General features: G+C 34.1%; 1 protein-coding gene across 1 annotated transcript in view; it reads left to right on the forward strand.

The window, feature by feature from the left end:
* LOC148946606 (dedicator of cytokinesis protein 3-like) overlaps window positions 1-23,989 on the forward strand; it is a 218,343-nt gene that overhangs the window by 175,238 nt on the left and 19,116 nt on the right. Inside the window, exons 10-16 of the mRNA XM_089096363.1 lie at window positions 3,845-3,929; window positions 8,225-8,427; window positions 10,220-10,320; window positions 12,518-12,765; window positions 15,016-15,175; window positions 20,356-20,643; window positions 23,366-23,556. Coding sequence (XP_088952489.1) covers window positions 3,845-3,929; window positions 8,225-8,427; window positions 10,220-10,320; window positions 12,518-12,765; window positions 15,016-15,175; window positions 20,356-20,643; window positions 23,366-23,556 — 1,276 coding nt within the window. The remainder of the gene's footprint in view (window positions 1-3,844; window positions 3,930-8,224; window positions 8,428-10,219; window positions 10,321-12,517; window positions 12,766-15,015; window positions 15,176-20,355; window positions 20,644-23,365; window positions 23,557-23,989) is intronic.

Below are 23,989 nucleotides of genomic sequence, written 5' to 3' on the forward strand. Positions count from 1 at the left end.
ACGTTTATTATCGACTTAGTTAGACTTGATGAATGTGCAGCATTAGGTCCTGACACAGAATTCCCTTTGCTATTACACATAATTAACATGCCTTGGAAACTTCTGGGATGTCTGCAAGAATTTGTTTCCAACCTCGAGTGCCAGGATTGGTATTTATCCCCCCCCCCTTTGCACTAAAAAAAAAAAATGCTTTTTTGTATTTCCAATAACCCTTTTGGTATCTTCATTGAACAGTGGATTTTTTTGGTATTTCCAGTGAAGAATTACCCCCTCCACCTAGATAAAAATACCACTTTTGTATTTCCAATAGCTTTTTTGGTATTTTCATTGAACAGTGGCTTTTTTTTGTATTTTCAGTGAAGAATTACCCCTCCCCCCATCAAACGAAGCCGCCAATGGTTTCGTTTGGTACGCACAATCCTCAGTAACCATAAAAAAGTGACAAGTGCAAGGTATCATAAATTTTCATGTGACACAAATTTCTAAAAAATTATCGATTTCAACCCACAATGGTAAATGATATCCTATCATTGCTATATTGTCAACATGTTTTATTAAAGTTTTTAGAATATGTATCTGCTGGGCCGGATTTAAAGCTCTGACACTTCTAGGCCCAAGTGTTTTTGCTGCTCCTTTTTGTGAGATTTTCAGGGAAATCCCCAAAAATTCAGGGATAGTGGTAGCACTGAACAGAACGCCATGGATGAGCCAAAAGTAATGAAAGGGAGAGGTGATACCGAACTCTTAGCTGCCATTCATGGGAGACTTCTTACAGTTTATAAGTGGCCATGGAATTCCTGTATTGTTTTAGAATCACTTTTCTGTGAATAGGTAGTGTTTTTCTGTGAATAGGTGACGGTGAAGTGCACCTGCCTCTTTGACGATAGATCACATCAGTTTTTGTTCAGAAAAAAAATCGTTTAGTGATGATTTATTGCGCCCCCTGGCATTGTGCGGCCCTAGGCCCGAGCCTTGTGGGCCTATTAGTAAATTTGGGGCTGTAGGCTATATCTGTGCATAACTGGGTTATCAATAGGTAGTAAATATGTAATAAATAGGAAATAAACAATTATCTATAGCTAATCAAGAATGTTTTTAAATGTTTGTAAATAAGTGCTTATAATTTAGAAAAGGGGTTCGGCACTAGGCTGGCGCCAAAATGAAATTAGAAATGACACTAGATGTATATGCATACAATTTCAGTTTAATGTGCAGCGCCAAATATGCTTATGCAGCCGTATGAGTAGGGTTATCACAAAAAATTAAATCATAGAATTTCTTTTAAATTAATTATAAAAATTCTTTCAAATTAATTATAAGAATTAATTATAAAAATTCTTTCAAATTAATATACTAGCCTACAATTTCAGATAATTTCTTAGTCTGGATTGATGATAATTATTGAAAACAACTGGAAGAAAGTATTTAAGCTAACCTGTGGCTATGACGCTGACATCACGCTTATGACCTCGCTGACAGGAACATACTTATGCAACATACTATGTAGCCTGGTGCTATTTCTTGGTGTATTTTTCAATGTAATTCCCTCGTGACTTTAATGGTGATGTCAATTTACGACAGTGTGACGGGGTGGGGGGCAAAATGTAATTTGAAAATCTAGGGAGGACAAATTTGTTGTTTTTCCATTTTTCCTAATGAAAGTGCAAAAAAGGACATTTTTTCAATGAAATCTAAAATAATGTATTTTTAAACATCTAAGTGAGGGCAAAAATTTAGGAGGAAAATACCCTCCCCCCAAGTTGACATTGCTGCATTGTAGTCAGTGTCCGAAAATGATGCTTTAGAATAATAGGCCTACTGGTTGCTTCTTACTGGAAAGCAGATCAATCTAATACATTGGTTTTTTGTTTTTTTTCTTCAAGGTTACTTCCGATTTAATTTTTGACCACTATAATGCCTTTCTTTAAGCCTAGAGAAATCAAGTAATGAAAAATGGATGTGCATACACGCCGGTATTTTTTAAACGGGTAAAATTTAATCCAAGCCACCCATGACCCTACCTTGTCCCAACCTTATCCTAAACTACCTTTAGTTCTTCCAATGCAGGAAGAAATAAAGATCGATCTGAAAAATATATAATCTTCCAAGTTCTAATACGAACCCAAAACGCTCCAAGGGACCAAAACGAACAAAACGAACACAATGGAAAACCAGGAAACGAGGATGGTAAGATCGCTTTCTCAAGCTGTTAAACAATATTCTTAGAATTGAGTAATTATATAATATAGTAAGGAAATTATAGGGTATATTATTTTTATTTGTATGTCTCCTGTTCACTGGCACTACTGTCGACGTGCTGCCTAGCTCTCTAAAGCACCTTTTTTTTTTTTTTTTTTTTTTTTTTCTTTTTTTTTATATATATATATATATATATATATATATATATACTAGCAAAACGCTATAGCTTCTATATTTTTTTTTTGTGGTGCCATTCAATGGTTTCTTCCTGATGATATTGACTTCGGGGCAATTGTTCGAAGATGGAAATTGCCCTTCTATTGTCCCCTCTCCCCTATATTTTGAAAATACCTTTTTTGGTATTCTCATTGAAAACAATAAAAATGCAATACCCCCCCCCCCCTAAATTTTGAGAATTATATTTTGTACGTATCTGAATTTTAAAAAAACTTGAAAAAGTCCCCTCAGCCCCTATATTTTAGTGAATTGATGCCCCTGATTGAAGTTGTAAACTTTCAGCACATGTAGTGTGTCCCTTTTAAGAGTGTATACTACTAGAATTTAAGTAAACTGCAAGTCAAACTATGCTTAACTAATTCAAAATCAAGGTAATTGTTAATATTGTAATTGGTAATTCATAATATTGGTTATTTAAAAAAAAACTGAAAACTGGCACCAGTGTCGACAAAAAAAAAATCATTAGATGTTTCTCAGAGTTTGAGATCAGATCCGAATTTGAGATCAGAATTTGAGATGTTACAATAATCCTGTCAATTACCCTCATTTCATCTTATTATTACAATGAAAAATTCCAAGAAATGCTGAATGTCAGATAACGTTGACCTTTTTTGTCAACACTACGCCACTTTTTACTCTTGCAAGCTATCAATACTCTTTGGTCAAAATTTTCTTTTTGCTGGTAGGGTTTTAGCACATTACCCAAAAATAATAATAAAATAAAGTAAAACGAACCTGCAATTCTTTGATTAATTATTATAATAAAATTAGCTTTTCATATCCATTTCTGATTTGTTTTGAAGTGTGTATTCTAATTGCATACCTGAATAATATCAAGAGAATTGTGCAGACGGCAACGATGTCGTTTGTATTTTGAAGTTTGGTGTCAAATCTTGCAAGAATTTTGAATTAGAAAAATGTTTAATGGCTAAATCAAATTTTGTCACATTATTGATTGAGCCATTGTCATTACTAATTGAGCCATTGTCATTATTGACTGAGCCATTGTCACATTATTTCTGAGCCTCCTATTAATGATTTTAATGAAAATCGTCAGAGTAAGATACTGGTATTCCAATTTGGTCCAAGTTTGGTGTTGAACGTCTATATTATTTTATTGTCAAAAGATTTTTTGGATATTTTGAAAACCAATGTTTCGTACCGGACTTGGAGAAAAGTTTCACATTCGATTTTGGTTCAAATATAAGTTTTGCATTGACTTATAACTCTTTAAATTCTATTTTTATCTCGTCTTAAAAGTCTAATCTTTAAATAGAAGATGCTTGTTTTTGATTTTTTTTTGTGGAAATACTATTGGCGCTCGGTGCCGGTGCCGCCCTAAAATTGAATAGGACTAGCGTAAAGGTCTATTGCCAACTTTTTTTCTAAACCTGACTTCTTTTTCTAGCGAGCGGTTTCTAGTCAAAATTTCCAAGGATGTGTCATTTTCCAGCTATCTAGATGGCCAGTCAACTTGCTCTGCAGTTTTTACGGTAATTTTTTATTGATTGGCTTTGACATTAGATCCCTGGTGTACGCCTCATTTAAAACTAATGTTTCTCTCTTTTTGTACGGAAAGTAAGCTTTATAATGAATCGGCTTACCTGAATTAAAGCTCCTGTAACCAGCCTAGAGGGAACCAGACATCAGTCCCGTTAGTTGTCTTCAGAGTGGTCTGTCCTGATCGATGGGTGGTGCTTTTTTGGGGTCATTGCTCCAGGAAGTTAGTCGACCCCGGATTACCACCGCCCATCTTGTGTTTGGTCTACCTCTGAAGCGCTTCCAGCCGTTCACAGTTGAATCAGGGTTGAAAATGAGTCGCGCAGGTGTTAAGTAGGCAGGCGGAGTAGGTGACCATACCAACACAAAGAGCGATACTCGAGTTGCTCAGATGCTGCAATTAAAAGGATCGGAAGATCCCTATGTTCTATTCCCTGCCAAACCATCTAATGCGTTCTTTTTGCGCAGATGTTTCGTTTGGACCCACCTTTATCATCTACGTGTAAGTCATGAGCCATGTCTCTAAGGAATGCAGCATAACTTTAGCTATTTAGGCAGATCATATTCGTGTTTCCGTAAGGTGGCTGATCTGGGGTTTGTGGAATATTTTTCGGTACTTGTGCATTACACCTAAACCAGCGCTATAGACTGTACAAGGAAACCAGACACGAAAGCAGACAAACGGGCATTGGCTAGATAAATTTATGGCAAAGCGTGGTTTTTCATTTGTTTACAATATTTAAACGATTGATTTTGGGGTTTATGGGGGGGGGGAGGTACCTAGGTTAGGTTACGTATTTAATATATACTATGCTTACCCTCACCCCCTCTAACGTGCAAATATATAGCCCAAATTATATATAAAAAATAATTATTTGAATACCTATCCAAAATACACCAACCATTGAATAAACAGAGAGTTTTTCTTTATTTTAATCAATTTTGCCCCGGTCTCAGAAATAAATTTCAATCCTAAACAGGAATGAACTATACATGAAAAGATGCATTACGAAAGAAGAAATATACGCAAAATTTATAAAATATACGATGTACAAAAAAGAAAGCGAACCAAAAATGAACTCGATACTGATATGTAGGTTTCGAGCAGAAGCTAAAAAATTTAAAAATAGAAGAAATATTCCATTTATATTTGTTTTTCAAAATATAAAATAAAAAACCATCCACATATGTTACACAATTCCAGGCATATGTTCTTTTTTATAGTAACGCCATCTACAAAATTTATTAATGAAGACTATCGAATCTTAATAAAGATGCCGCATCAGACAGTGGCAAAACTATTCAAATAAAAACAAAAACGTTATGCAAAATTGCGATTCCTTAGCTTTCTAATACGGGACCCAGAGATCGAACCCAGCTGTAGCAGAACACTACAGGGCCGAAGGAGGGACCTTAGTAGTCAAGAATCGTCGTTAATCCAATTACTTTTATTCATTCTAAATTACGACCAGCTCTATCTATAAAGCCAAGAAAATAGTTGCATACTGATCCAATGAAATGATCTATTTAAGAAAAAGTCTATTTTATGAAAAAAGTGACTTTGCGACAAGCCTTATTAGTCTCGGATCTATCCATTAACCTAGCCAGAATTATGATATTACTTAGATTCTTGGAAAAGAATCTAAATGTATTTAAAAAATAGGAAAACTGTCCCTTTTTCAACAATTTCCAACTAATATTCAACGTATTTCCACTCTAAAAAATTTCTTAGACCACACTGCTTTTCCGTTTACAAAAATTGAGAGAGAAAAAACGGTTTTAATTTAAATTAAGCAGTGGAACAAAACAAAAGATAAAAAAAAGACAAGAACAAAACTTTAAGTAATAAAAAGAGTCCGAATATTTTGACTCCACATCGGGAGCCTTTTGCAATGGAAAGAAAAATTGAAGTAAAAGAAACTATTTTTTAAAATTAACTCATCTAAGGAAAACAACAATAAAAAAAAAAAAAAAAAAAAATTAAACACTTCCAGAAAGCAAGAACTGTAATTGTCTGACTAATCACCGACAAGTATACGTCCCTACATATACTACATATACATATACTACATATATATCTCCTCTTTAAAGTGGGATTGCCAAAGCCAAGTCTGATTTGCCAATCTGACTGGGCTCCCGGACTTGACTTACTTGACTTAGACTTAAGGCTCCTGCCGAGGGTTCGGCGTAGAGAACGATGAGACTAGGCGCCTCCAGGTTGACCTATCGCTTGCCAGGATCGCAGCTTCTTCCACCGGGATGTGGGCTTGGGCGAGGAATTCATCGGCTTTGTCTTTCCACCTAGTGGGTGGGCGTCCTCTGGGTCGCTTCCATCCATGAAGGGTGGGGTCGAAGTCGAATGCGACCCGTGCTGGGGCGTCGCGTGGCATGCAAAGGAGGTGGCTGTGCCACCGAACAGTACGCTGGGTGAGCTGCGTCGAGAAAGGAGTTTGAGCCGTGCGTGATAGGAGAGTCTGGTTGCTAACGATGTCAGTCCAGTGAAGTCTTTCAATTCTTCGGAGATGTTTCGTCTGAGCGACATCGACGGCGCTGAGGATAGATTTGGTAGCTGTCCATGCCTCCGCTCCATACAGCAGGACGGTGGTGACTGACGCACTGTAGATGCGCATTTTGGTAAAGCGGCTTATGTTTGGCTTGCGCCAGATGCTGCTAAGCCTCCCAACAAGTGCTGAAGCTTTGGCAATTCGAGATGTAAGCTCTTTTGTGATCCAGCCATCATTCGACAGAATAGATCCCAGGTAAGTGAAGTCTTCAACCACATCTACTTGGTTGCTTCCGATGTTGACTTCCTTTACAGTAGAACGGGACGTGGGGTCGAAATATTCGTTTTTTTTTTTATTTAAATTTTGTTGTTATTTTGTTATGTCTTTAATTTTGTTCCAATGTTTTAATTAAATTAAATTTGTTTTTTCTATCTCAATTTTCATAAATTTTCAATCTAAAAAACAGATAAACTGAATTTAAAATAGTTTAATTTGGTAGGTGGATAGAGCTTAATCACAACTATGGAATGATAGCAAAATTATCTTTTTTTAGAAAAAGATAATGCTTTTTCAAATATATCTTTTTGACAGCAAAACTTGTAGGTGACCAGAAAAAATAACATGACGAAATTACATTGGAAACCCTTCAGCACTTTTACCGACGCTTCTTAGAGGAGTTCCAACCGTTTCCTTTTGGTTAAAGCAGTTGTTATATCGCTGTTGCTAGTGCCTGGAAACTCAGAAACCCCAAACTCTAGTGTTAAAAGAAAAAATTACAAGTTTAGGACTGTCATGGGAGGTATAGATTTAGATGCCTCGTTAGAAAAGTTGGGGCCTTTAACAATGTAATCTTTGTCTTATATAAAATAGCTGTTATTATTTTTCTATTGTCCGTAATAAGAGGAGTTTTCTAATGTAAGGGAGGGGTCTATTGGAAAGAAATGGATTTTCTGGGCTTTTTTCCAGGCTCTGTATTTTGTTTTTTGTCTTTCTTTTTACGTAAAATAGATGAATCCGTGAGCATGGCCGTATCCAAGATTTTTTTCCGGGGGGGGGGGGGGATTTGCAAAATCATTTTTTCCGGGGGGGGGGGGGTATATAAAAACTTCAAAAAACGCATACAAAATAGTTTATATTACATTTTTGTTATGTTTTTCGAGTCGGAAAAAACATTTCGGGGAGGGGGGGGGGTCAAACCCCCTACGTCCCCCTGAATACGGCCTTATTCGTGAGATAATTTATTCAAATCAGTTACCAGTTTTGATCATGCTGTGACGTAACAGTTGTCGCATCTTTGTTCTCACATACACTCGTTAAATAGATTTATTTTGGATCTAGCTGATCCTTTTGCTGCTATTAAATGACATTATTTTGATAAAATAATTAGTTGCTCCCTATTTTCCAGGAACAGTCTGATGCAGCCTGTAAACATGATAAAATATTATCATTTTGATAAAATGTGAATTTGGCTGCCCCCCTCCATAGTCTTGTTTTCTAGGATCAGTCTATTGCTGGAGTCAGAACATAAATGTGGCTGAAACAGTCTTTTTACGCGGCCGGTTTCCTGGGATCAGTCCATTGACGCAGCTAGAAACATCCTAACTGCTTGTCACAAAGGCTGCTATGAAGGACCATCCATGGAAATTTGAAACATATTGTCGAGAGAATGCACTGTTTGGGTTTCTGACCCCCCTTCCTCACGTTCACCCCCCCTCCCAAATATCTCAATTAACATTTGTTGAATTGATTTATGGATATGTTAATCTTAATCTGACCCCTTTTAGGACATATGCAAGCAAGACAATCTCCGTGATTTATATCTAGTCATTTATGTAATTCGATGTGGTCGGATTGTATATACTGATTCGTGTAAGAGATCTCCTCAGTACGTATACCGACGCCCGTATGGTTGTGCCGTCACAGGTTTACAAGATGCTTACACTGGCTTCGAGTCGATTGATGGCGATGGGAAAGAGCTAATCCTCAGGTAAGGTTTTGTTGGAAATTTTAAATATTTCGACAATTCTTTTTTCTTATCCCTATTTAATCTTGTTTTAGTTGCCTACTCTTTATTCTTTTTTTTCTGAGAGCATTATTTGTTTTCACTGAGACTTTTAGTAGTTACGCGTGCCAACAGGCATGCGCACCAGAGTTTTCTTTATATCGGTCAAATTTTTTTGGAAAATACCCAACTCCTTACATTTATTTATTTATGAGTTTTTTTATTTATTTATATTTTTATTAATTTATTAATTAACATAATTAATTAATTAATATAATTAATATTAATTAATATAATATTAATTAATTTATTAATTAATTATATTAATTTATTTATATTCTGTTCTCTCTTTCACTTGTAGTAGTGCCATGCGCACCAATCTAAAATTGTGGGATCCCCCTCCCCCTAGAAAAATTAAAAGTTTTTTTTCCATAGATTACATGAAGATTTTTATAAACCTTACTTTAATCGACGTTTTTTTGAAGTTACTTAAGCTCAAGAAATTCAGAGGATATTTACTTGAGGGGGGGGGGAAGGGTTCTCGAAAACATGAAATTTTGTGTCATAATTTAACAATGTTTCCAGGACAGATGTGGCCAATGTCAAGGAGCAAATCCCCCATTATATGATATCAAATATATATATTTTTGCGCTGGCTTGTGTGAAGCCAAAAAAAAGGTAAACAATACGGTATTGAAATCAATACGACAGTGTACAATAATTGGGTACACCAGGATTCGAACCCTCGTCCTCTCGGTGACTCCGGTTAAACAGAAGTGGGATGAATTAAAATATCAGCTTTTTCGGCTTTATTTTTTATTTCTTTATTTTGCTAAATATCCTTATTTTTATGGTTAGATATTTAAAATTTTTTAATATCTTTATTTTTCAAAATATCTGTTTTCTTATTAAGAGCTTTTTTTCAATTTATATAACAGTTTTCGCAATAACTTTAAAATAGATGCATCTACTGTCCTAGCTATCGTTATTCTATTTTAGAGCAAATATTCGGTGTAAAAAGTGTTAATTCCAGTGCTTTATTGATATTAGATAACGCGGTGAGTTGTATTTATGATATGAAAAAAATAGTTTCCATGGGAAGATAATAATTAATTTAAAAAGTTTGCAAGGCCTGGTCACCCGTTAAATACATAGCCCGCAGCTGTGGGTATATATATGTTACTGTGAAAGACCACAATTGTAGAACTTGGACATTCACTGGTAAATGTCCGAAATTTCTTTTTTTTTCTTCTTCGATTTAGTCAGCATTGCCAGTCAACTTTTTCAGTTTTGTGCAAGGTTTGATGGTGATAGGTTAGGTTGAGTTTCTAACCCATTTCCGAGATTCATAACCTAATTTAACCCAACCTAACTTTGATTTTTATTATCAAACCTTGCGTAAGACTGACAAAGCTGACTGGCAAAGCTGATTGAATCCAACCAGAAAAAAAGGAATTTCGGACATTCACCGGTGAATGCTGACATTTATCAGATTGAAGTCTTTCACCTAACATATACATATATCATTTTCAACTGTAACGGAACAGAAGAAGTAGGGAATTGAATATTCATCCGTATTATGGCTTTTTTTCACTGGCCGATGTAAAATCTGAAATGCTGCTACCGAAGTAAAGTTCGACTCTTTCCAGAATTTGGTATAGAATAGTTTTCTAGTGTTTATTCCTCGTTATTATTGTAAATATTATTCGTTCTAATGTTAGAATATTTTCCTTATTCTAAAAGATATTTCTTGTTCTAAAATTAAGATGTTTTTCAGGTTGTACCAGTGTGATGACCGTGATTTTAGTCAGCTTCATGAATATCTCATCAGGAAGCAGAATAGCAAATTCAGTCCTCTTTCTAGCAGCAACAGTCAGGGTATAAACTTTTACTTTTTTCTCAGTTTTTACTTTTTTACTTTTTTAGAACTCAAAATAATTCTTGTCTTACTAGTCAGGACTGCTTTTAAATAAAAACAAACTCGGATCTATTAAAATACAGGGGGTAAAGGGGGCCGGAGCGGGCACAACTGGAAGTAGGGCTAAATGGGGTTGAATCTTCAATTTGACTTAATTAAGTCGTTTTCAAAATATAAAGTTTCTTTTCACGCTATACATTTGGTTTTTCTTAATACCTTAGCATTTTCATCTGAACCCAGAAGATTCCCGGGAGGTTTTCAGGAGGTTCCACATGGCAAAGTAGTAGTTATCCAATGAATAATTTTCTTTTTGTGACATTTAAATGCCAAGAACAGCGAAAATGAATTTGATTGTTTGATTTAGTTAAGCAGAAACTTACGCAACGATGTTAACACGTAAGAGTGGAAACTGGCGCTAGCGTCAACAAAAACTATCAGCGCCATCTAGTGTCTGGTGACACTTGACATATTTTTCAAGCTTTGTAATTATTTTTCGGTACTCTTCTATTAAACGGACTCTTTTATATAGTGCTAGTTTGGTTAATATTAATGAAATAAAATAAAATAGGATAAATATATAACAGTTTAGAAACAAATTTGGGCCATATATTTGCACATTAGGAGGGGGGGGCTTAGCATACCATATATTAAATACGTAACCTAACCTTGGTACCTTCCCCCCCACCCCCACCCCTCCCCCCTAAACCCCAAATAGCAAAAATTTAAATACAGTTCTTGCCTTTGTATATCCCAGAAGGCATTGTAAAGCTGTTTTCATCACGCGTCTTGGTCTATTTCGTGACTGGTATGCATCGCCGTATATAAAAGAGTCCGTTTAATAGAAGAGTACCTATTTTTCTATCAGAAACTGAGATGAGACACTTATTACTACCCTAATTTTAACAATTACACAAATCAGATTAATTATTAAAATGAAAAAATGCCATATCGCCAAGCGCTAGATGGCATCGCTAGTTTTTTTTTGTCGACACTAGTGCCAGTTCATACTCGCATAAGTTACCCATACTGTTTGGATGTATATCATAAAAAACTTAAAAAAGCTTGGGATCTTGATTTATTGAAAACGACTCCATATGCATTTTTCCAGTATCAGTTTAGCATCAGTATTTCTAGTACTATTCATTCAATATAATATATATATATATTTTAAGATAATTTTTATTATTCATCTGAGTTCTCTTTAATTATATTTTAAATAATATTTATTCTATTTCTAAGTATATTCATTCTATTGGACGAGCTCATTCATTAGTATATAAAATTTTTAATTTTATATTTTAAAATTATGTATTTATATATTTTAATAGTTTACATATCTTTTATATATCTTTAAATTAATTTTTGTTATTCGTTTTAGTACTTGTACTTATATGTTTAATCATATTTATTCTATTTTAAAGCACATTCATTCTATTAGACGAGTTTATTCATTAGAGTATCGTATTTTTAATTTTATATTTTTAAAATTATATATTTATATATTTTAATTGTTTATAAATTTTTTATATTTTTAAATTAATTTTATTATTAGTTTTATTCCTTGTAATTATATTTTTAATCATATCTATCCTATTTCAAGTTATTCTATTGGACGAATTCATTCATTAGAATAGCAAATTTTTGGTTTTATTTTGAGTCATTCTAGTCCTTGCAATTCCACTGCCACAATTTTTTGTATGTTGCGGAAAAAAAATAGTTACCTTTATAATAATTATTAATTGATTAATTGATAAATTAATTAATTAATTAATTAATTAAATAATATTTATTAATATGCATTTATGCATAGCCGAGTGATTAACGCTCCAGACTTGGAATCCTGAGGTCAGGGGTTCGAGTCCTGGCGTCACTGGAATTTATATGGAACAAGGGTCATTGGTGTGACTCTGTAAGCTCAGCCAGAGTTGACCCAGCTCTAAATGGGTACCTTGAAAAATATGGGGGAAAAAACGGGAAGTGTCGGGTGATTTGCCCCCCACCACGCACTGCACTCCCGGCCGAAAGCATTGAATCAGGCGATCGGTACCTGCGTAACGCAGAACATTGTTCAGTATGCGAAAAAGTTTTTCTTAATGCAGTTATGCATTTAATTAATTAAATAACTGGCTTTACGTTTTGAATTCCTTATCCTTTTAGGTATTGTTCTGCAGTTGAATTTTATTTCTTGTAATAATAGTTCATCATCAATGGAGCAACAATTGTTTTTAAGCAAGAGTGTTCTGGTGCGGAAATTGGGCTTTCCGAATATTATAATGCCAGGAGATGTCCGCAATGATATATATGTACACTTAATCCGTGGAGAATTTGACCGTGGGGGAAAAACTGCTGGAAGAAATATAGAAGTAGATATTAAGCTTATTTCAGGAGATGGACAAATACTTAAGGTATTTTTTTTCTTTTTTTTCGCAGCCGAAACAGCTAATCAAGTGATTTTTCTTTTTTTAAAAATTTTAGCTAAAAGGGACAGAAAAAAAGGTGAAAAATGTCAATAAAAAATCTATTAAAGAGTCAGTTTATGGATATTTGCTTAAAAATATGTGATAATGGCTGTGCTATTTAAAACCTTTATGCAGGATGAAAGTTTTTTTTCTGGGGGGGGGGGGGGGTAAATTTAGATAAAAAGAAAAAAACGTGCTGAAGTCATGGTAGTTTTTTTTTGTCAAATCGGGGACGGAGGGAGGTGAGGATGAGAAGATATTTTTGCCAGCCAACCATCATTTTGTTCGTATGTTATAAAATGTTGTATTTCGTGTGTATTTTGGAAAATAGCTATTTGGAAAATAGCTTCGTGATACGACCCCCCCCCCTAATTCCAAGATTTTGTTGCTTTTCATAATAATTTCCATATGTTTTTTCTGATTCATCTATTTTTCCAAAGAGATGAATTTAGATTTCATATGCTTAGATGTTAGTGAAACTAGACAAAAAATAATAAAATTGTCAGGTAATATTTAGTTGATTAAAAATGAAAAATCAGATATATTCAAGTCAAAATTGTAAAGTGGGATTAGAAGATCTTTTAGTTTTTTGTTTTTTTTTTGGGGGGGGAGGGGGGATATCATGCTTATTATAATTTTTTTTTGTGCAGAAACTTCCGGGGAGGAAGAATTTTTAGAAACGGAGCAGGGAGAGGCTGGAACTATATTTGAAAAGCATAAAATAGCGTGTTTTGGTCTTTTTTTCAATTCTCTTTTATTTCCTCATGTCCAATATTTCAGTTAAAATGATTTGGTTAAAAAATAATAGTTAAAAATTGATCAGCTATGGCTACATGCAATGCAATATATAGTTGTAATGATAAGGTATTTAATGGGAGGGGGAGGTCTAATCATTCAAAAACGTGCTTTACAGGCCCAAATATTCAAATTCTTGTGCTGTTTAAAGTGCCTTGGTATACAAATTCTTTAGAAGGAGTTCCTCGTATCCTCCTTTGGAGCTGAGTGGGGCCCATTGGGACTACTAAAGCATAAAATCACTTTCTCGTAGGAATATCCCGTAAGACAACGGTGCATGCAATAAAAAAAAAATCTTTAACATCTCATGCAACTGATAACCTTAGAGCTGACCTAATTTTTTGAGGTACGGGAAAATCTTGGCCCTGCTCAACCTAACATGAAGGCTATAGTTGTTTATCCGTCTTATATTCTTGAATTTAGTAGTTAATTTAATGGTTACATGAATTTAATACTTAAAACTTCACCAGTTGAAGTTTTTTCAACTGAAAGTAAGGAATAGCACTAAAACTTAAAATGAACAGAAATTATTCTATATTTGGGGGAAGGGGGGCTGCCCATCATTAACCCTAGCTTATTCAGATCATTTACTTTCTTGCATGAATTGAAAACGGTCAGAAATTAATTAGAAAAAGCAATTTTTTATCAGCTATTTTGCGTTTTCTTTTTATTTGCATATCTGATCTAAAATATATCCTTTTATATCCTTGCATAGCTTGGGCTCAAAATATAGGCTCTCTTATCTTTTTGGACCTTTTGGTACCTTTTGTTTTTCTCGTCAGGTTCATTATTCATGAAAATACAAGTAAATGCAAGATTAATCAAAGCTGTAATTTCATCCATACATTATTATAAAAAATGGCTGTTTTTTGTTAGAAGAATTAATTTTTTATTAATTTTTAATTATTAATTTTAATTTTTATTTATTAATTTATTAATTTTTTTTTAACGGAATAGAAATTTGAGACCTCTTGGTATAATTTTCTTTCGATGTTTGCGAATCTTTAGAAACTTAGGCAGTAGTTATGTTCTTTACTCTTTAAAGCCACCAGTGTTGCAAGCGACGAATCTAAGTTGCAAGGAGTTATCCTCTGCTAGCGCTGTAACACGAGCAAAATGAGAACTTTGTGTTCTCCAAATGGGCTGAACCGAAAAAGCTACTGACGCACGTATTTTGTTGGCAAAGAAGTGGTAAACTCAGGATTTCGTTCATAAGGCAGTCTAAGATTCTTAATTTTTATGGGAGGGGGGTGGGGAGAATTTGAAAGGAAATTAAACTTCTAAAAAAGGGAACAATAATATCTATCAGTAGTGGCAAAATAAAATTGAAAGAATCAAAGAGTGCTTCACCCTTTAAAACATTGGTCAATATTTAGTATTTGTATTGCACTATTATTTTAGGATTCCATAAGTCATGCTGTGGGCTATTTCTGTGCTTCCTTCTCTTCTTTAACCTTACATCACGTTTGTACCCCAGTTTGGAATGAAATGATCAAGCTTAATGTCCCTATTTGCATGATACCTGGCATTCATCTACGATTTGATTTCAAGTACTGTAGTTGTAAGTATATTGTTTTCATTCCTTGTATGCTAGTTATTTTTTAATGCTGGCAGTGTTGTGACATAATAGAATAGTATATAGGTAATATCAAGGGTCACACTGCCTTTCCATGACGATAAATAACAGTTCGAATAGGGATAAATCCTTTTATTAGACAGTAATAAAAAACAATAAAAAAAAAATATACTGGATGTTTCGATCATATCAGCTGAAATACTGATGACGATCACTGTATATGTGATTGAAATATCCAGAATATATTTTGATTTATTTTTCACTGTCTAAAAAAGGATTTATCCCTATTCGAACTGTTATTTGTCATAATGAATAAATACGAACTAAAAATTTCAAAAACCGAAATTAGCTGACTTATTTGTGCCTAGCGATGTTCTTTTAATATTGAATGCGTTTCTATGCAATACAACGAATACGGACAGTATTAAGTGCTATCAAAAACTGAACGTCAACATAAAATACACATGTCCTGTAGGCGGCTGTATCTTTTAACCACCTTTTAACTTAAAATTAAAAATAACTTATTATTTATTGGAAAGAGAAAATGTAATTAAAAAGGTAAAAAAGGTAAATAACTGAAAACTTTAGGGAACAAAAAATAAATCCTCGTTACAACTTACCCACATTCCCTCCTCCCCACACCCTCTCCCAAAAACACACGAAATTCAAGTACCTTTTTCAGTTAGTTTTGTTTTGACCTGCGTTTAAAGAAAATTAAGTTTCCAGCCACTCATTAATGCGGACAGTGTTATGACATAATAGAATAAATGCGAATTACAATTTTGAAAACCGAGACCATTCCACGCTTGAATTGCGTACGAGATGGTCAACATTTCTAGTAACATATTCGTGTTAAACAGTATTTCGGGAAAACATATTCCAGAAGTAATCAGGGGACTACTTATTTAAACAATGAAATACAAGAACCCATAACTGACACTCATACTGTTGTCCATCATTCAGAACACCATATAAAACACCAGAATACAAGAACACCTTCTGAACACTATTTTATAAAATGCAACAGCATTTTCACACTGGTTCTTCAACTAACCTGCACACATGGGGAGGATAGGATTGGTGGAATCTCAGTGTCAGAAATAAAAAATTGGGGAAATCCCACTTTTTATGGTCTCGAGAACGGTATCCGACCTTAAAATTGGTGTCACTAGTTTGGTGCTGGTGCTGTAGTTTTTGGTGCTGGTGCATTGGTGCTGTAGTTTTTTCTTTCATGTGTTGAGTTCTAGATATTTTTCTAATTCAAGAATTTTTTCTTGTTACTAATTATATGCTTTTTGTTTTTCTTATTCTTGCTGGTTTCAGAGTGACTTTATGTTTATTGTTCATGTTTTTATTTGATTTGACCTGGAACGTGAATTCTTTTTTTTCAGCCGGCGACAATGATTAAACATTTACGTCCCTCCTCCCTGCCCCCAAAAAACAAAATAATTCATACGCTTAGAAAATAATTAAGCCATCCAGATAGTGATAAAAATATTAAAAGAAAGTGGAAGAAAAAGAAAGTGGAAGAAAAAGAAAGTGGAAGAAAAAGAAATCGGTGAACAAAAGAAAGACTATTATTCCCACAGAGAAAAACGATTTGATGCGAAATGGCAGAGCTTGAGTGTAAACAAGAAAAATGCTCATGATCAGGAGTATATTTAGGGAAGTTCTTGGGAAGTTCTGGAAGGGATGATTGTATAAAAAAAATACAAACATTTTTTTTCCAGCAGAGGGTTAGAGCCTTAAAATTAAAACTATAAATAATTCTTTAGAATTTCTTTAGAATTTCAGTGGTGCAGAATATCAGTGATATCGTTAGAATGATTTCGTTAGGATTTTAGAAGTAATATCAGTGGTACATCACGGGGACGGGGAGTGGAATCTTCCAGTCTGCGGACAGTTTAATCAGTAAAGCAAAAAAAAAAAAAAATCGAAAAACCGGTTCTTCTTTGAGATAAATAAAACAATCAGGTTTGTTCAACTGAAAGTAAGGATCAACATTAAAACTTAAAACGAACAGAAATGATTGAGAATATGAGGGAAGTCCCCCCTCCTCAATACCTCGCTCTTTAGGCTAAAGTTTGACTTTTTGTTCCAATTATATAAGAATGACTCATGAAACACAAGGGTTGTTTATTTAGAATAATAAGCTTTTTCTAAAAGTTAAAAAAACAATAGCAAAAAAATAGCGATAAAAGAAAAATAGCCGTCATTTTCTAGTTTGTGGTTGCCTGCTTGTATTAATTATAGATAGCAGTTGAATTTAGAAAAAACCACGTATAACTTCCAAATAGTTCAATTCAACAGAAGTTTACACGTAATTAGAAGTCAGATTTGCAACCCCAATAAAGAGAAGGAAAAAGTAAAAATAACTAAAATGAAAAGATGACAGTAATAAAAAAGAACCAGTATGAGAAGATAATAGCACTAATGAAAGATAATTAGAATTAGGAAAATATAATGAACTAATAATCCGAAAGAAAGTTAAGAAAAAGTAACAACAATAATAACTAAAAGTTGACCGTTTCGAAAAAGAAGTTTGCACCTAATAAAAAGTAATATTTGCAGGACCAATGGGTAGATAAAAAGGAAAAGTAAAATTAACTAAAATAAAGTAGGACAAAAACCAAAAGAGAGAGAAATCTCACGATGAAGAAAAACAAACGGAATTACGGCCTGTAGAAGGGAAAGACAAAACTAAAGTGACGCGTATATTTTGCCTGTATGAAACAAGGCGTCTACCAGGGAGACGACCTGATGTCTAGAAAGATGTCCCGATGTACAGACAGACGACCTGATTTCCAGACAGATGTCAAGTGTCCAGACTGACGACCTAATATCTAGAGAGATGTCCAGAGGAGCAGACAGATGTCCAGACAGACGACCTGATGTACAGACAGATGTTCAGATGACCAGACAGATGTCAAGATGTCCAGAGAGACAACCTGATGTCCAGACAGACGATCTGATGTCCAGAAAGATATTCAGATGGGTCAAGATGTCCAGAAAGACGACCTGATGTCCAGAAAGATGTTCAGATGACCAGATAGATGTCTACCCAGACGACTTGGAAATATGGAAATATGTCCAGACAGATTTCCAGATGTCTAGAAAGATGTCCATATGTCCAGACAGACAACCTGATGTTCAGACAGATATCCCGATGTCCAGACAGACGACCTGATGTCCAAACAGATGTCCATACAGACGACCTGATGTCCAGACAGATGTCCAGATGACCAGGCAGATGTCCAGACAGATGACCTGATGTCCCTAGGAGACGGCTTGGTGAAAGTCCTTGCCAAAATATCTGCCTTTGTCCTTTTCGCTTCTTTTCTGCCCACTGGCTCATATTACCCTCGTTTTCTCGTTTTTTTTATTATATTTTTTTTCTGTTTGTCATACTTCATGTATAGTCAGTGTGGTCTTAGAATATATTAACTAGAATGAAAGAATAGCAGTCTTCAAACAGAATTAGAAAAAAATATACTGGACTAATAACAGTCCGAAAATTGAAAAAAAGTAGTTGCAGCTATAATAGAAATTTTTTTTTACAGAAACAAGTTTAAACTATTAAGGGGTAAGATTTTTAAGGCCTAAAAAAAAGAATACTAAAGTAAAATATTTCTCTCATGAAAAGGACAGCAGTAATAAAGGATTAGAATCTGAAAAATATGATCAGGCAATAATCCAGAAGAAAATTAAAAAAGAAACATCAGTAACAATAATAAAAAATTTGTTTTTTTAGTCTTCTCTCGAACCTTTTTTTGTTCAGTAAAGTATTTGTGGTTCGACTTTAGCAAGGACAAGATGAAAAATATTTCCTCTTTCTAGGAATGAATAAGAATTTAGTGCATTTAAGCCTTTTATAGTACTTAAATATTCAGACAGATTTAGGCCTATAAACTCACTTAATTTTATTATTCAAATATGTTATAACTGACATTAAAAATAAATGATAATTTATTTCATTAATGTTTTTCATTAAATATTGCGTAGATTTTGAACCGATAATATTTTGACAATTAATAATGAATATCTTTTATTGTTATGTTTATTAGAAAATATAATTTTTGAGAAATATGTGAATTAGATGAGTATGATATTTGTTGGATATATGATATTTATTTATTTATTTGGACATGACAACTTGCAAAACCATAATAGCTATCAATAAATAAATATCAACAACATGGGCGAAATACAAAGAAAAGCTTAGCCTATAATGCTCCGTAGTTTTAATGTGATCCGTACTTACTCTGAGGAATGTTTCGAGCTACCTAATAGTATCACAACATTCATTCCCAATCGCACTTAATAGCTTCTATTTCACACCCCTAAGAACATTTACTAGGGTATATACTTCAGTGTCTGCATTTGCGAAAATGAAACGGTTTAGTGCAGTGAAATGGAATATGAGAATTGGCTAAGTGAGAACTTACGAAACCATATATATCTTTAAAAATAGAAATAATCTGGGGTTTAGGATAGTAGGTTAAGACAGTTTCTGATTGTAGCAGGTGAAAAAATGAAAAAAAAAGAGACATGGGTCGAAGACAACAAAAATAAGCTAAAACATTATGGCGCAAAACAGCTTAAGAAGGTATAGCCTTTTTTGAAGGCAGTGGATGAATTTTGTCTAAGTCCTGGTGGCGGGGGATGGGAGTACCATAAAGTACCATGAAGGTAAATATATACTAAAGAAAACTGATCCGTTTCTGTGGATGCTTAAATTATGCAGGCCTACCTTAGTTTTGAGAAGAGTTTTGAAGAAACTAAGTTTCAGCTGGGGGGGGGGGGTAGGGAAAACTGGGGTCTGGGGGAGGCAAACCGAGGTCTGGGAGGGTCAGTTAACCCTCCTTCTGCCCCATAGTAAATTACGCCGCTGTTTGAAGGTATAGCTGCCTCAGGGAATCAATAGAGTGATAATATTTGAATGTTTGCGGATAAAAAGCTGTCAGATTTAGCTAATTTGTTCGATGTATTCATTTTTACGGTTTAGAGCGGCAACAGTGGCGGAAATGGGATACTGGCTTACTAACTTAATAATTTAAAAACAAACAAATAGATCGGTTTTTAGGCATAAATAGACCTAAGTCGGGTCCAGGGAAAAAGTGTTTTTGTTTTGATATCTTTGGTAATTTAATAATTTTTTTTTTCAGCCAAAGAAAAGTACGAGCCCAAACTATTTGGCTTTTCCTTTCTTCGACTAATAGACGATGAAGGGACAGTTATTCAAGATGGCAACCATGAACTCATTGTCTACAGAGTTGATGACCCAGAAAAGCTGGTATCGGCCAGTTATGCATCACTTCCATCAACCCTTCATGAGCTGCATAAGGGGGAACACAGTGAATTTGCCAACCTTGGTTGCCTTGGATTTACAAGAAGTGTCAAAGAATGGATTGTTGTTGATTTTCAACTTTGCTCAACAAAATTAACACAGAACTGTAAGAATTGTGTTAGACCCTGTAACTCTAAGATAAAGTCTATTACGTACGTAAACGTGTGCGGAAGGAGGAATCTCGGGGCTAGCCCTCTCCCGAAATCATCTTATTCAAATAATCAAAAAAAAAAAAAAAATCATCATTGCCCCCCCCCCCCAAAAAAAAAAATCCTCCTGCGATCCTCTCTGATTACCTGCATTGTTCATTAAAATTGTCAGCAGAAAAATCAACACATTTTTTATTTAATATATAAGGCAAAGGTATTTGTTCAAAGTTTCTATTTGCTCTTATTAAAATCAACCATTTTCGAACTGTATTTGCATGTTTACCCTCCATAGGTCAGATTCTGATCGTCATTGTAATTTGACATTACACCAATTTCCTAGCTAGAATAAGAATTTAATATATCGTGACCATAACTTAGACCTTGACTCCTCTAGTGCCTCAAGAGACACACAGGGCGTCAGTGAGTAGCCTCCAATCTTCCCTCAAGGGGGACATTGCGTAGATGCCGACTTACTCTGGGTCGAGACTCGTCTGGAGGGCTCTTCTGTCATGTTCTTCGGTTCTACGCAGCATGCTCTTTGCTCCTCCTCGGTTAGAAGTAAATCATTTTATGCATACATTATATTCTTGATCATGTATGGATTATCTAAAAATGGTCGCTTTTTCAAAATAATTTGTCAGGGTACATAGAACAGGAAAATATTATTTCTCATTGGAGAGGATTCCAATGAGAAATAATATTTTTCCTGTTCTATGTACCCTGAAAAATTACTTTGAAGGAACAACCATTTTTAGATAATCCATACATGATCCAGAATATAATGTATGCATAAAATGATTTACCTCTAACCAAGGAGGAGCAAAGAGCATGCTGCGTAGAACGTAACTTGATGTTTTTTTTTGTATGCTGGTACACTTGTATTCCATAAAACTGATCTGTAATTGAATAAAATTGTGTTTTAAAATTTGAAACACATTCATCTCCACCTTTCCTGGGGCATTACCTCCGTCAGCCTTTTTTTGTGGAAGAGGTAATATTGACTTCCAAAAGATTCTCATATTCTGTAATACAGCGAAATTCCTCGCAAATTGAATATATTTATCATTTAACTAGCAAATTAATCGATTATTCAGAGTATAAATTTACAGTAAAGCCAAAAACCACATTAATTTTGACCGTTTGGCTATCGGTCATACCGTTTGGCTGTAGATATGAACATAGGTTCAGGTTCTTTTTATTTACAGACTAAATACAACTACAAAAACGGTATGCCCGGCTGAGAGTCTAGCTCGTATTACTGGGTAACCAATAGCAAATAAAAACAAAATACTATATTACATAATATATTACTGTAATTACACACAATCACACTGTTATAGATAAATAAAAAGAAAAAAAATGTATGACTTACCAAGCATCACCCCAAGCCAGCAGCCAAATGGACAACTTACCATAACGAATCACAAAAAAAAGTGAAGTGAAGCCCGCAGGGAAACTCGACCAAGAGAATGAATCAGCAGGACAACCATAAATAAATATATATATATATATATGTATACATATATATATATATATATATATATATATATATATATATATATATATATATATATATATATATATATATATATATATATATATATATATATATATATATATATATATGACGGGTTCTTGCGCATATGTGTGCCTGAAATGTGTGTGTTTTTTTTATTATTGGTATTTTAGTCAAGACGGTAGGCAAATTTTTGATAAGCAAATTGAGAAATAAGCAAATTTTTGAGTTTGTATTCAATGGCTTTTATTTTATTTATGAGGTTTTTATTTATCACTGTGCACAGTTCGCTTATAGTACATCTATTTCGTTAAATATATAAAAACAAATTTATGATCCTCAAATTTATGCGCCAATCTTTGTTCTTCTTCTCCTCCTTCTTTTTTTGTTCTTCTTCATCTCCTTTTTTTAATTCTTTTTTTTTATGCTAAAAAATACTCAATTAGGAATGAGGAAAAACATATGTTCAGATGAAGGAAGTTACTTAAGGTTCCTTAAATCTAGGTGACCTTTTTTAAATGGGTGACCTTTGTTAAATCTAGGTGACCTTTTTTCTTCTTTTTTTTCTTAAAAATAAACACGCATCTCGTAGAAAGGATCTTTCATTTATTTTCCTTGCTATTAAATGTGATTTATAGAGTTTACTTCCTTCGATAACAATTGTTTATTTAAAATGAATAAACTACAAAATTTGTTCATTTGGACCAGGGCTTATTTGTAATAAGTTTTTTTTAAACTGAAAGTAGGGAGTGAGATTAGAATTTAAAAGGAACAGAAATTATTGCGTATCTGAAGGGGGTTTTCTCCTCCTCAACACCTCGCTCTTTGCGTTAATGTTTTTTAGTACTTTTGAAAATCCCTTCTTATTGTTCTAATTAAACGACCTTTGTGTTTCAGTAGTCATTTTTAAAGAATTGGTGCGAAATTCAAACTTTAGCGTAAAGAAGGAGGTGTTGAGGAGGAGGCAAACCCCTTCATATAGGGAATAATTTCTGTTCGTTTTATGTTATAATGTCGCTTCTTACTGTCAGTAAAAAAATAGAATATAAAAATAACACCAATTGTTAAATAATAATTATGATAATACAAATTTTGTTAGCTTTCTAGCTGAATTATGTTTTCTGTTGAACTTTTCTTTACTGAAATAGAATTCTCTTTTTTAGCTGATCTTTTGGCTTTACTAAAATGGAAATCGTATCCAGATCGTATTTTAGAAATTCTAAGACTAGTCAGTCGGCTTCGTGGTGAAGAAGTGGTGAAGTTTCTTCAGGATGTATTAGATGCTCTATTTGCAATGTTTTCTACTGAGGAGGGATTTAGTACCCCCCATTCGGGCGCTGTTTTTGCTGTACTTGTAAGTAAAACTTCATGTACTTGTAAGCATGCCCTTACTAGAAAGTTTCTTTAGCCCGATAGCCTGATACCCATCATGAACAATTCCAGTAAACTAGACACCCCTATTTAATTTTCGTTTTAGTACAGCCCTGGTGCCAAACGCATTTACTATTTTTCATCAAAAACTGTCCCTAAATAAGTTGCTTTTGTTGAAAAATCATATTTTTAGGTATAACTAAAAAGATAAAATAAATTCATTGACAAAGCTGTCATTAACTATTCATTAAAAAAATGTTTGTGAAGTCTTAATTCAGATTATGATCCCCCCCCCTCACCTTTGCCCCAACTCACCTTTTACCCTCTGTGTAATTAGGCATGGGATTGTGATAGTATGTGCTACATAGAAAAAACTGTTGCAATCGGAGGGAGTACTATCAACCCTCCCCCTAGTA

Source organism: Artemia sp. Qi Xiang Cuo, chromosome 11 (assembly GCF_049724085.1).
Source record: "Artemia sp. Qi Xiang Cuo chromosome 11, ASM4972408v1, whole genome shotgun sequence".
In the NCBI taxonomy this organism is placed as follows: Eukaryota; Metazoa; Arthropoda; class Branchiopoda; order Anostraca; family Artemiidae; genus Artemia; species Artemia sp. Qi Xiang Cuo.